General features: G+C 36.8%; 1 protein-coding gene across 4 annotated transcripts in view; it reads right to left on the bottom strand.

Moving 5' to 3' along the window:
• LOC106462768 (probable E3 ubiquitin ligase complex SCF subunit sconB) overlaps positions 1 to 14,508 on the bottom strand; it is a 74,197-nt gene that overhangs the window by 20,929 nt on the left and 38,760 nt on the right. For all 4 annotated transcript variants that reach the window (XM_022390095.1, XM_022390096.1, XM_022390094.1 and 1 more), the window contains exons 10-12: positions 13,672 to 13,750; positions 8,724 to 8,920; positions 8,461 to 8,518 (exon numbers count right to left, since the gene is read on the bottom strand). In XM_022390095.1, coding sequence (XP_022245803.1) covers positions 8,461 to 8,518; positions 8,724 to 8,920; positions 13,672 to 13,750 — 334 coding nt within the window. The remainder of the gene's footprint in view (positions 1 to 8,460; positions 8,519 to 8,723; positions 8,921 to 13,671; positions 13,751 to 14,508) is intronic.

A 14,508-nucleotide genomic window follows, 5' to 3' on the forward strand; every position in this document is an offset into this window, starting at 1 on the left:
GATAGACCAAATGATGTCGTGGTCTTCTTCGAACTTCGAAGGACGAACAACAACAACAAATGTGCTGATAGAAGATATAACCTCCGAAGTGGTAACTTAGAATTTGGAATTCATATTGAAAATGAATAATAAAACACAATTGCGTTTGCAGAAAGAAATAAAAAGTAGAGAAAATTTGTAATGAAGCATTAAGTTCCATAACTGGGTAGAAATATAAAATAATTCCACTTTGGAATAAGTTACAAATATCACTATTGTATAATAAATCATAAACTTGGTGACAGAAAATGATACGAAGATAAAAAAAAAAAAACAACTTGAAGATAGCACAAACTAAACGTCTGAACACAAGCACTGCAAAATGAGAAATGATAGTTAAGTAGAATAGCAAAGAGGGAGTCACACAAGTCACGTGGGTGTGTGGCACTACTACTGGTAGAGGTTTGCAAATAGAGGGCAGCACTGAATGAGAATAGCTATGTATGTGAGATGAAGTAAGGTACCTTGTCAGAATCATATTTTCATTTCTACACAGCTGCAAAGAGTTTTACCTGTAGATAAAATAATCTACTTGTCGATATTTTAATCATTTTCCCATCCATCCCAAAGAAGAACTTTATTTTTACTAAGAATCTACTACCCTTGAGAATATATTATCCAATTCTTGATTTTCAAGCACGTCCCTTAGTTCTTGTACAGATCTTGTTTGAAACTATGTTATGGTGCAACATCAAGTGGTTTAACAATTTAATAATACAACACAATTTTGAAAATAGCTATAAAGAGAGTTTAAATAGAACAAAAATTAGACTAGCGTATCAACAGAGTAAATGCATATAGGTTTAAAAGTTTTTGTTTTTTCAGTTTCTGTAAATGTCACTTTTCTTGTGAATTATGAAAGTGTTTGTTTGTTAAATTACATCTATTTGAAAACAACACAAATTGTCTTCAGTGAGAAGACATCAGATAAATTGAAATAAAATAGGTAAGCTTATACAGTTTAGAGATCGGTTGATTTGGTAACAAAGAAAACTTTATTAAATGTTTAACACTGTAGCAAATGTATGTTTGGAGAAGGTTTTGTCATCATCAGGTTTAAGTAGCTTAAACAGACACAGGAATATATATACACACACTATAATGATGCTTGGAGATGGCTTGAATGGGTAATGAAAAAAAAATTTGATATAATTTTAACATAACAGCAAATGTACAATGTTTCGACAAGGTTCTGTCATCATCAGAATATTGTTAGAATATTGCAATGATTGAAAAGGTTAAGACAACAAGCATATACTTTTTTTTGCTTCAACAGGTTGTAGAGGGTGTGGTGTATTAATTAATTAGCAAATACCACTAATTGGTCAGCTCTCCAATCTTTGAGAGATGTAGCTGTAAAAATGAAACTTCAAAGAAAAATGAAGAAAAAGAGATCTTTCTTCCATAGTAATGGGCTGATGCCAGATGCCACAGAGACGCTAGGATCAACTGGAGAGGGAATGACTCTGTGAAGTGAGGATATCATCACCAAAGCAGATAGAATGAAGACTGTCTTTGGAGGTAAGTGTAGAGGACAGAAGAGTGTGAACATGAGACTCCAATGTATAAAAGATGGCTCAAGTGTTCCTTGAATCATGTTGACCTAAAATCACAAATGTATTAAACAGTGTGTTGATACAAAAAAGTATTTAAAGTTGAGGATGATTCACTCAAGAGATGTAGCCAGTTGGGTAGTCAAGTGAGTATGTAAGATGCTGAGTGAAAGAAAGGGTAAGAATAAGCCGCTTGTTCATATAAAAGTGGATGTTAAGGTAAGAGGAGAAAGAAGACCAATAAATGTTTTGACAACTCGACAGAAAATGCTTGGAGCCAAAGGGAAGGACAATGAACTGATACCCTACATCTCAATGACAAAAACAAAGAACATGATATGCTGAAGGATGAATAGGAATAGGAAGATAACCCTCTTGTACATCTACCTTTGTCCTTCAAAGCTTCGACAAACAAATTTCCATAATAATCCTTATGTTTTCCATTTTGAAAGGAGTTGTATCAAGGTAAAGACTAATTTGAGATAGGGCTATGATAGGTTTCCACTCTGCTTTTGGTTTTTTTAGCTATAAAGAGACGGGAGTAAAAAGCTGTGAAGCATGATGAATGATATCGATTGTTCCTTTCAGATAAAGATCTGAGAGTGTCTGATCCAAAAGTTGTATGCAAACAGGATCCAAAGGAAAAGAAAAAAAACAGAAGGAGGATGCCGGAGGTTAAAGTGAAGACCAAACTGAATGAGCTGTAGAAACCAAGGGTCCCACAGATGAAGAAATGATCCAACAGAAGGAGGATGCCGAAGGTTAAAGTGAAGACCAAACTGAATGAGCTGTAGAAACCAAGGGTCCCACAGATGAAGAAATGATCCAACAGAAGGAGGATGCCGGAGGTTAAAGTGAAGACCAAACTGAATTAGCTGTAGAAACCAAGGGTCTCACAGATGAAGAAATGATCCAAGAGTACTCAGAATAAAAGAGAGTCAATGAGAGGGTTGATAATAGGCCACTCAAAATGAGAAGATATAGCATGTGTCAACTGAGAATTACAAAAAGAAGGTAAAGCAGGAGAACAAAAATTACTGGCTGATTACCTTCAAGAAGGATGGACAACCAGAAAAAAAGGAGATGCTAAACCCCAAGCCAACTCCTGGTGGCATTTTTCTCCTCAACAGAAAAACCAGTTCAAGTGAAATACAAACAAAACAGTTTAAAGTGTCATAAGAAAATAAGAGCCACGTGGCAATAGGAATAATATAATTGAGACCAACAGTTCATGAAGACTGCATGGTAGATATTTGAAGAATAAGGAGAACAAGAACAGGTAATAACCATGAAGAAGAAGAAATCTCAAAACATGCCAAATCATAGTGCATAAAGCAGAAAACTGAAAATTGGTGAATATAAAAAGAAAATAACCAATCTAAGGGCAAAGAAGTTGAGTAAGTCATATGAGTATTACAATATGAAGTTTACTGATATTTTACCACTTTCTAAAAGCAACAGCCCCAATATCAGAAGAAGGTGGTAGAGATTAAAGCACTAATTGTCTAATATTATTACCCTTAGGTGTAAGAGAAATTGTTTCAAGGTTTAAAATAGAACATACCTAAGAGGAAAGAGTAATCAAACCTGAAGAAGCTTTTTCAGGATTATGGATAGCTGACAATTATGATGTGCAGAATTGAAGAGGAACAGGTCTGAGTAAAAGGTCGATCTTGTTCAAAATCACGAGATAATTGTAATAGATCTGCACTGAAACAACTTTGAAACCCATCAAGGACTCCAGTAGACAGTTTGGTATTAACCACCCAAATATATTGATCAATAAGAGCTGACAATGCAACCATGGAATCACCCTGATTGCTTGAAGCAGACTGTGCATGTAAGGCCTTCAAAGTAATTGTACAAGTTTAGATATTGTTGAAATTACCTTTGTCAAACTAACATTGATTTTTGAAATTCCTATAGCAAAGTTAACAACTTATATACATTCCCTTTATCATGTGTAATAAGTCATATGGAATATGAGAGAATGGAAAACTATGAGTAAGTAAATGCATCCTTTTCATGGTTTCAATGACATTCAGAATTTAGTCATTTTCTTGACAGCATGAGGAACTCAACAAGGAAAGGTTTTATTTTGTATCTTAGAGGTAGGTCTGTCTGTTTTAAAAACTGGAATTTCAGATATTAGTGTGTAATTCCCTAGCTGTTGGTTTAACAACAGTCATGTAATTAGAGGGGTGTTTATTTACAAAACAAAATTAGTTTTTATTAATTAGTGTATGAAAATAGGTGGAAATTCTTTTCACTTGTGGGATAGTTCATTGTTCATATGTTATCCATTTTACATGAAGTTATCATTTTTAAGGACTATTCCAAAACTTCAGCTGTAAACTTTTTCCTTTGTTAGGACTTGGTTTAAAAAAATGCAATGAAGATTACTTTAAAGTTTTTAAGAAACAATACAAACTCTGTGGCACTTGCTTTCACTAAAGTCCTAGATGACTAACTTAATGACAGATGACTATTTCATTTAAAAACAATAAGTTTCAGAGTTTGAATACAAACCTAAGAGTGATATTGGGCAACAGTACAATATTTCACTTTAACATGTCCATCAGTTATAAATTTCTTCAACAAATTACCTATAATAGATATGAATTTGTCTCATACACACTCATACCTCTAATGTTGCACCCAATATACATTTTTCTTCATCTCTTCTGGCATATTAACTATAACTGGCTGACCAGTATAATTTTTTTTTCTGGCAGTGCATTATGGAATTCACATGAAAGTTATAATTTTCCTATACTGAAAGTTTATTTCCCATACATACTTACCTGCCTCACATAAACAGCTGTTTTGTTTAGTGCTGCCCTCTATATGAATTTTTTTTTTTTTTTCGCATGCCACAAGCCTTGAGCTTTCAGGTACCCTACGTTCAACATGGTTCAACTGCTTCTCGCATGTAACTGATTACGTGACAACCCTCCACCAAAAGGAGTGTGACACACCCTCCTGATGCATGTGACTCCCTCTATTCGATTCTACCAAACTATCACTTCTCGTGCATTCAGTCTTGGGGTTGAAGGTGCTAGCATGCCTCTCCCTCCACTGGCTTCAGATCAGTTTACTTTAGCATACCATCAGGCTGAATTTCCCTCTATTCGATTCTACCGAACTATCACTTCGAGTTTTGGCAGAAAATGGAAGCACCAGTTTTCAATGAGGAGGAAGGGTGGGAAGTTTGAAAAAAGGTAAGTCCCTATCAGAAATATATTTTCAGAAAAGAAAATTATACGGTACATTACATAGCTAGAACCCCACATTGAATAGGTGGAGGGACCTGTGCGAGGGAAAGAAAGAAGCATCCTTCAAAAGTGTCTGAAGGACACTCTAAAAGACTAGATCCTCATAGTAGAGGACCATACGTGGGAAACTGCACCACTTCTGTACCAGGTATACTCTTCGCAAAGTGTGGAAAAAGATGTTATAGACATGGACAGAAAATGGGAGGTGCACATTCAAAAGGAAGAGAACAGTGGGTGGATAAGGATCCGAAACAATCTGATATCTGAATCTCAATCCCGTAAATGACAGTAATATGGGTGAGAGTAAAAAGGATGTATCCCAAGGTGTAGAGTGGCTAAGGCATGACTGACATACTGTACACAGCAAGTCAACTGCATCCAAAACCCATCTGCCAGGAACCAACATCCAAGAGGGGGTAGGATGAGGATCATACCATCAGTAAATCAACTACAATCCAAAACCCAGCCACCAGACACCAAAATCCATGTGAGAATAGAAAAGAAGAAGGCTGTATTAATCTGCAAGTGCTACCACTGTGACCCACAACATGAGTGAAGTGAACAAGAATATAATTGAGTGAAGACACAGACACCTGTAAAATGTGTGAGAATTTTGTTGATTGGTTGAGCTCAGAATACAAAACCCAACCACTGGGAACTGACATCCACATAGGAGTAGGATGAAGAATCCCAATTGAAGAGGTGAACTGCAATTTCCATGGCTCACTCTAATGGTACAACATCCCCTTGGATAAACTTGTATAGAGATGGAGCATCAGAATGGAGGACATCTCATCATTTACACCAGAAGAACACCACTGCCCTACTCTCAACATCATTCTTTGTATCGTATATCATTATCACATTCAGGAGGATGCCTCTATGATCCACCACCCCAGCAGCTTGGAAATGGAAAGTGGTAAAGACTCCCATACTCCACTGGAAGAAAATGAGGTGAAGAGTCCGGAGGAACACCTACACTGGAGATGGTGCAACGTGTAATCACGAGCACCCTATTTTGAAAAGCACCATACCTGATTTATTCAATCGACTGAATGGTAGGGATGAGCAGCTATCCATTTCTGCTTTACCCAGGAAATCCATGGGTGAGTATGGTATGGAACAGGCATATTAATGAAGTATATCAATATCATGAGGAAAAACCTACAAGTGATCTTGTGGAACATTCCATCTCAACAGTGAATGTTGAGTGGCCATGGAAATTATAAATATGAAATACAAATGGCCTGACTGTGCATATTTGACTATTTGAAGTATATCTGGCCAGGTACAAATCACCACAGGATCAACAAAAGAAAGAAAAGAGAAATGTCCCTGAAAAATAAGAGGTATACAAAAGATACCTTAACTTACCCAGTCACAGTCTCACCGAAGTCTGAACAATGGCCACAGGTGGAAGATGATAACCTCACGATAAAGAAACAGAGATCTGGTGCAGATAATGAGAAATGAATGAATGTGGTCCATGTGACAGTTGAAGAATTTCGTCCAAGGGACAATGGAGATGAGACACCAAGAAAAAGATAAGGTGCCTAATCTGATGAGAAGACAACTGGAACAAATTACAGGTGAGAAAACAAAGAAGTATAAGCCAATCAAAATAAAAGCCAAACCCAAATGGTAAGGGTGGAAGAAGAAAGGTCACAAACAGAGGAAATCTGCCAAGGAATGAAGAGGCAAGAACGGCATGTAGGCAATATAACAATGAAGAGCACATACAGCACATCGTAGTTTATCCAGATCAGACCTAGGATATAGGTGGGAAATGGAAGAAAGGGAAATCGGTGAGAATTAGGAAATAGAGAAGGAGGGAAAGAGGGACCTGGATAGAGGAGAATATATATGATATGATAAAGGGTATGTGAAACATTGATGGCAAATAATGCCAACCTATGATGTCCACAGGCCAAGAGGAGAAGGAAATAAGTCATAAGGGATAAATGAAAAATCAAATATGAGGACAGAGGTTCAAACAGAAACAAAGTGAGGCAGTGAATAACCAAATTGACATCTCAATCTGGAAGGACTGCAGAACAAGGAGAACAATGAATCTGAAAGAAATGAAACAATAGGGAGAAGGTAGATAAAAACTTTACGGTCCCGGGAAAAACAAAACGTGTAGGATAAGGCAGCCTGATAACTTGTGATCGAGGAGACTGAAGCTCCCTGATCAAAGAGCCAAGTGAGTAAATCCATAAGAAGAGGAACAGTAAGTCAAGCAGGTGAAAACTCCTGACCCAAAAACTATTGTCAGAAAACATTCCACTTAAGTTGATAAACATCCATAGAGGAAGGGTGAATGAAATGAGCTAAAATGTAGCAAGGAAGGGCTGGATGAAAATGCTGGTGACTGAGGTTGATGTAGAAGAAATGGAGTAAGAGGAAGAGGTAATGGTGAGGCAGATTGGAGCTGCAGAAGCTGCGGACACACAGGTTGTGTCGGCCAGTAAGAGGCAATCAGAAGGACCTGACACAGATTGGCTTGGATGATCAAAATCACTATGGGAAGAAGACAGGTGAGAGGATACACAAAAAGGTATTTGTTGGTCCAATCCTTACTGAACGCATCAACAGCCAGTGCAAGTGGATGGGGAACCGGAGACCAAAACTGAGGTAATTTGGTACTGAGGGGTATAGCAATAGCATCCAGGTGAGGAGTACTTCCCAGAGAGCATAGCCACTGGAAAACAAAAGGATCAAGAGACCACTCCATTGGATAAACTTCGTTGGGAAGGGAAAGACGATCTGTGATAAGACTGAATGCACCTGGAACATGGCACACAAGGATACGAATACAGAGCATGTGGGCCCAAAAAGGGAGATCCAAGGTTCAACCACAAAGGGAACAAGAACGAGGGCTACCTTGATGAATGATATAAGCCATCACCACAGAATTTTCAGATTGAATCATAACCACACAGTTCCTGGCAAGATGAAGAAAATGATCCAAAGCACGATGTACAGTCAGAATTTTCAGGATGTTGATAAGGTAAGATTGCTTGGCCGGAGACCTCAGACCTGAAAATTCCTGCTGATCAACATATGCCCCCCAGCCCTGGAGAGAAGCGTCTGTGAAGATATGCAAATACAGATGCATGGGAGGAAGTGGAACCCCATCTGACATGTGAGCTCTGTCCAGCCAACAATGCAGATCGTCAACAAGGGAAGGAGGAAGGAAAATAGGAGCCTCTAATGGATCCCTCGCAAGGTTCCACTGGTCATGCAGGACCTACTGAAAAGACATCATATGCACCTGACCCAAGGGGATAAGAGCTTCTATAGAAGACCACATCCCCAAAAGCAATAGAGCCAATAGAGGGAGTCACATGCATCAGGAGGGTGTCACGCTACTATTGGTGGAGGGTTGTGAGATGATGATTTACATTAGAGCACATTTGAACCATGTTGAACATAAGATACGTGAGATTTCAAGGCTTGTAGCATGCGAAACAATTTTCCCAAAGAGAAGGCAGTACTGAACGAGAATAGCTATTTATGTGAGAGGAGATAATGTACCATATCGGAAATTTAGTGTACATTCAAAATAAAGAAAATGAATGATGAATATTTACCTTCAGTGTCTTATCATCTCCAGCACTCACTATCTTCCATCTATCTGCTTGAAGACACCTAATTCACAACACAAAATACAAGACTGTAACAGGGTTGAATTTAGAGCATTAAGTTAATTTTTAAGGTTTAATGAAAGATACTAAAAGAAGGCTATTTTTATAATATGCTGGGTACAAAAGACTAAATAAAAATCTACATTAATTAAATCTTTAAGTAAATTTATTAAACTTGTCGGAGTTTGTTCACTTAGCCATATATTTACCTGACCACTCCTGTGTGCCCTTCAGATTTCATCCAATCTAAAGTACTAAGACATTCACCATTAGTTAAATTCCAGAATTTGATGGTCCTGTCCAATGATCCACTCACTATTTTTGAAGTATCAAATTGCAAACATGTAACTGCATCCTGATGTCCATGTAAAGTCATAATGCATCGCCCTCTGGTCAACTTCCATATCTACAATTACATGAAGCAATAATATTGAATACAAATCTATGCATACTGAATGAAGTTTTAAGGCTTGAAAAACTGATTTTATTTTTGTCTATGTAAAATGTAAGGTTGCATATAGATGAACAACGCTATGATACAAAAAAAACTTACTGCCTCAATTTCAAACCTAATAAATATATGTACTGTAATGTGTATAGAGTTAGCTATAATTCATGTTTTCTACATACATGTAAAAACATAATAGTATGTGGCTGTCTATTGTTATTTATTGTCATCATTGACAAAAACACAAGGTTAATTGTGTTTCCCATCAGAAAAAAAAATTAATGAAAAAAGGTTTAAAGCAAAACATATTTCAATCATTTTTTTTATGAATGCAAAACTATAAAATAGTCTAGTACTAACAGTCAGGCCAAATAAGCCCTCACTGAGTTGTGCAAACTAGCATATAATTAGATTGATATTTCTAGAGCCAAAAGTAAGACTACTAGGCTATAGACCATACACATACATAAAACTTGTGAGTTGTATATAAATGCCTTCTCTTTCAATATGAAAAAAGTATTATTCTGATACTTGCTCCAAATCTAATTTCACATTCAAAAGATTGAGGTCTTTTTTGTAATTTTACTTTGTTTCTAATACTTTGTTAGATCTACAACTTTATTTTTTAACTCTGACATAATTACTAAGACGCTTTAAGTTATTAATTTCAAACTACTCCAAATCGTATGATTTTTCATCACTGACTGATAAAAAATCACAAACCCTTTATACCACATAGTATCCCCTTTCTTCTGCCTTATAAGTAAGAAGTATGGAAATTCATTTAGAAAATGATGGAATTAAAAACTACAACAAATTTACAGTAATAGAAAAAATGGTATTGGTGAATTAGATTTAAGTTCAATTTCAGTTTATTAATCATCAAACTGTCTTGAATCCACAAATGTTGCTCATCCTTAGCTCAACTAACTCTCCCAAATTAATGACTGTGATTTTGGAGAGATATGCTTTGCAATTATTGATGAGTTCTCAGGTTTACCAGAGGACACTAGTAGACTACCACTTAGTGGTGGAGCCTACATCTATCTCCACACAGCCAGCATAAATTAATCTATAACTGAAAAACAACACCTGAAAGTTAACATCTTTCTAATCTGAAAATGTATTTTGGATAGATACTCACCTCTGTAAACAGAAAGGTTATTTCCCTCATGCCCAGAATATTTGCATGCCACTAAACTTGAGCTAACTCCTACCTAAATTCCCGTGTTTGATGTAACTGTGCTGGTGCAAGATGACATCATCATATGACAATAGCCTTCTACCAACAGAAGGGTGGCACAACCTCCACATGCAGTAACCCCCCTATGCACTTGCACTTGAAATAACTTCATTCTTAGACAAGGCAAAATTAAACCTAGTTGAGCTTCCTTCAAAAGTGTCTAAATGGCAAGTTCATGGAGTGTGACATCCGATGGCAAGGGCTCCATAGGGGTACACCCTTGGGAGACTGCATCTCATCTCAACTATGGTACAAATCTTGGTTGTGGCCATGCCCAAACAATTCCAGTACACGTTACAGTTGTGTCAGTCTTATTGTTTTTGGACACAAACCTATAAATTTTATATCTTGGGTCATGGGCTACTTATTTACATGCATTAATCAAAGTTACAGTTTCCTACAGGGGTCTTCAGTTGATATCTTATAGAATATACATGGCATGGAAGCTTAAGAGGTTAATGATACAATTATTAACATCATAAATGACCTTCATTAAGGTTTGGGCATGTTACAAACATGGGTGATTAACTTAGCTAACTAACTGTGGAGGGAGTAATGTTCAACTAATAATCAGAAGTTGCCTGAATATTGAAAAGCTGCAGTGGTCTCTTTCATTAGATCATAAGATTATTATTTTTCTAATCAACACAGTAAGTTTATAAAACGTTGAGATTGCTCAACAGAAAATATTATTAAAGTCTATTGGTCTAAACCTATTATAACATGCAAAAAAAAGGAATGAACATTAATTTTTGAAAACAAAAGTGGCAAGGACTACCATACTCCTCATGACTGGGTAGGGAGTCCAAAGGCACACAAAACTGGAGAAAGTGCAGTGGGTGATCACAAAACCCTATTTTGAAAAGAAGGCCAGTCCCAATTTATTTAACCATGATAGGAGGGACAGGAAACTGCTTTACTCATGATAGTCCATGCGTTGGACATGTTTATGATGCAAAATGCTGCAAGGAAACCTCTAGCAGTCTTGAGAAAAATTACTTACCCACTCACAGTTAAACTGAGGTGTGTAGGATGGTAATAGGCAGTACTCAGTATCCCAATGAGGAAGAGATGGCTACATAATGAAGATAATGAGAAACAGAGTGTGGTGTGGTCCACATGTCAGTCTGAATGATTTCCTCCCGTGGGTGACAAAGAAGAATAAACCAACCAAATAATTCATAAGGGTGACAGGGGAAATGTCTTGGGTAGAAGAAGGGTTCCAATGGAGAAAGAAGTGAGAATGGGAACATAGCACCAGAGATCATGAACAGAATGGAAGGAAGGAAAATAAGTGTGAATCTAGGACAAAGTGGATGAAGTAGCCAAAAGGAATGAAACAAAAGGGAGAGGTGTAAGAGGAACACCTACAGTGGTGTTGTCCCTGGTAAAAATGACATGTGGTGAGGGAGGAGGTAGGATAACCAACTCCAAAGGATCCTGAGCAAGATTCCATTGCTTGTGTAACACCCATAGAAGAGTTTGCATGTATGCACAACCCAAAGGAATGATGTCTTCCATGGAAGATCCAAGTCACCAAAAGAGAAAGATATTTTCATGCAGTAAGAGAAGTCAAGGATTGAGATTTGAGTTCTGATAACTCTATCAACCTCAACCAAAGAGGAGCAGGCTGGGCATGACTGAAATAGTAGTTGAAGACACTCCCAAATGGATAAGGTATTGTATTGAGATGAGAAAAGGACTTCTCCAACATGAGTAGCCAACCCACACGAGCCACCTCTCAAGAAGTAACTGTATGGGTGTGTGAGATGTTTGTTCAGATGGAGCTAAAATAATCCAGTCATCCATATAATGATGAAACCACAATTTGTGAGAATGAAGAATTCGGGTAAAGGCTTTGACCACCCAAACAAATACATAGGGTGTGTAAGACAGACAAAAAGAAAGAGCACAAAATTGAGAAATATGATCTTTGTGGGCAAAATGAAGGAAGCATCTGAATGATGAAGAGAAAGGGATGAGAAGGTAAGCATCTGAGGCATCCATCTTTGTCACCCAGAGACCCGGGATAAATGCCCATCGAATAGTGAGGAAGGTCTATGAAGTGGTTGAGACTGGAAAAATTTATGACAGGGTGCCAGTACCAAGTCTTCTTTAGAACTATGAACAACTGGGAATAGAACCCCATAGAAGAGTGATTGGTGGATTTGATAATTTGCTGGAGATGAAAAGCCCAAACTTTTTTGGAAAGATCCTGATAGGAAACTGGATATGGAAGATGAGGGAAGGGAATGTAATTTGGGGATAAGTGAGGCAGAGTTAGAAAATGAAAGGAAAATCCTTTGGATAACAAATGAAGCACTCAAAAATCTGAAGTGATACTACTCCTTAGATGCACAAATCTGGTCAAAAGTACTCTGACTATGCCCAGAATCTACCATATAGACACCTGTACTATTGTTGGTAAGAGACATGGGGCTGAGCAATTTTACAGTTAGCCACCAAGACCCAGGATAGAGGAACAGGCAATAGGGGCAAAAGGAAGTGGTAGAGATACAGGAATGTGAAAAGGGAAGGTTGCGAGATCTCTGATGAAAAGGGAGAAGTGTTGACAAACAGCCTCCACCCTGGACTGAAATCAGTTAGAAAGATAGCCAAAGACTGACTAGCATAAAAATGGAGCCATATGTAGGACCTACAAATAAGGTATGGATAGGTGCACATGAGCTAAATGTGCACCCCTAACCAGGAGATCTCAAAGTTACAAAATATCAATTCTTAAATATTTTTGAGTATAAAAATTGTTGAAATAGAGTTAGAATTAAATTGTGAATCTTGACATGCACTGGAAGGTTGCTTTCTGCTGTCAGAATAAGAAATCGTTTTTGTATTTTGAATATGTCATCACTAAAAATAAGTGGTTGTTTATCATTTACAAATTTACTTGTGATGCCTGTACAGAGGAATATGTAGGCTTCACTACTATGTACTCTGTCTTCTTCTACAAAAGAACAAATTTCTGGTAAGCCTGAGAACTCAAAATTATGGCACAACATGTTGCTCTAAAATGTAATATTGTTATCACAACCAACAACTTTGTGAAATTTAGTCAAGCTGAGAATGAGTGGCAATTACAAATTCAAGGAAATCTGATTATTATTAAACTTAAAATGAATCTAAGTCATCAAAACATGGCAATACTGTTCATCTTCAAACTGTATGCTTGTTCCAAACAATGGAAGTTTTATAAAAGTTAAAAAATTGCAGATCAGATTTCAAAGCCTAAAAATTTAAAATATTTATCTAAAGTTTCATAATGGTGTGAAAATAGAGAATACTGGAAAAACAATTAAAATAAAACTGCAAAAGTATAGTGGCGAAAAACTTTCTAAATTTCAATAATACCAAGCTCTCTAGTGTACAATGCAACCATTTTACTAACACCTTCAAAAGTTGGTACTATAAAATGATGTACAGCTTTAAAAAAAGTTCAATATCAGGTTACCTTAATTGTGCGGTCACAAGAACCGGATATGATCTTAGATTCATCAAACTGTAGACACAGCACAGCTCCTTCGTGTCCTCTGTTGACAAAATAGTAGACATTATTATTATGGTATGAATACAAAACATTCATATATTACTCATATTTTCTCAGTTTAACTTAACTGGAGGTGTTCAACTACTTCTTTGAAGTATTTCTTCATTTGCCATCAAAGGATCTTAAAAATGTGTTCTTTTTAACATACAACATAAAGTTATTGGTTTGTTAAAATTTGTGGAAATCTACTTGAGGGCTGCCTGTGCCAGTTGTCCCTAATTTTGTAGTGATAGACTAGAAGAAAACGAAGGTAGTCAAACCACCTACCTCCAACTCTTGGGCTACTCTTTCACCAATGAATAGTGGACTGACTATCATATTTTAACACTACCATGGCTGAAAGGGATGAACTTGTTGGGCTATGGGTTTTGATCCTTTCAGATAGCAAATCGAGCATCATAACCATCAAGTCATGCCAAACCAACATTATAAGAGTTACATGTTTTACAGCAGCATATTCTAGTTATATAAACCAGTACCATACCACTCATTTTGGTATAAAAAAATACAACTATTAAGTATGATATTTAATACAGCCTTCTTAATTTACATAGTACTAAAACTCTGAGATTGTTTGTTTGTTTGTGTGTGTGTGCTTGTCTGTAATTAAATACAGCAAAAATGGTGCACAATAGTGCCATACTTGTAATGAAATGAGAAAAGAAACAGAATAAAACTAATTTCGTTAAAATTGGGCCATGGGTTACCGAGTTAGCGCCATTTTTCGGGTCACTTTTCATA

The sequence above is a fragment of the Limulus polyphemus genome, unplaced genomic scaffold, assembly GCF_000517525.1.
Source record: "Limulus polyphemus unplaced genomic scaffold, Limulus_polyphemus-2.1.2 Scaffold1244, whole genome shotgun sequence".
Lineage (NCBI taxonomy): Eukaryota > Metazoa > Arthropoda > Merostomata > Xiphosura > Limulidae > Limulus > Limulus polyphemus.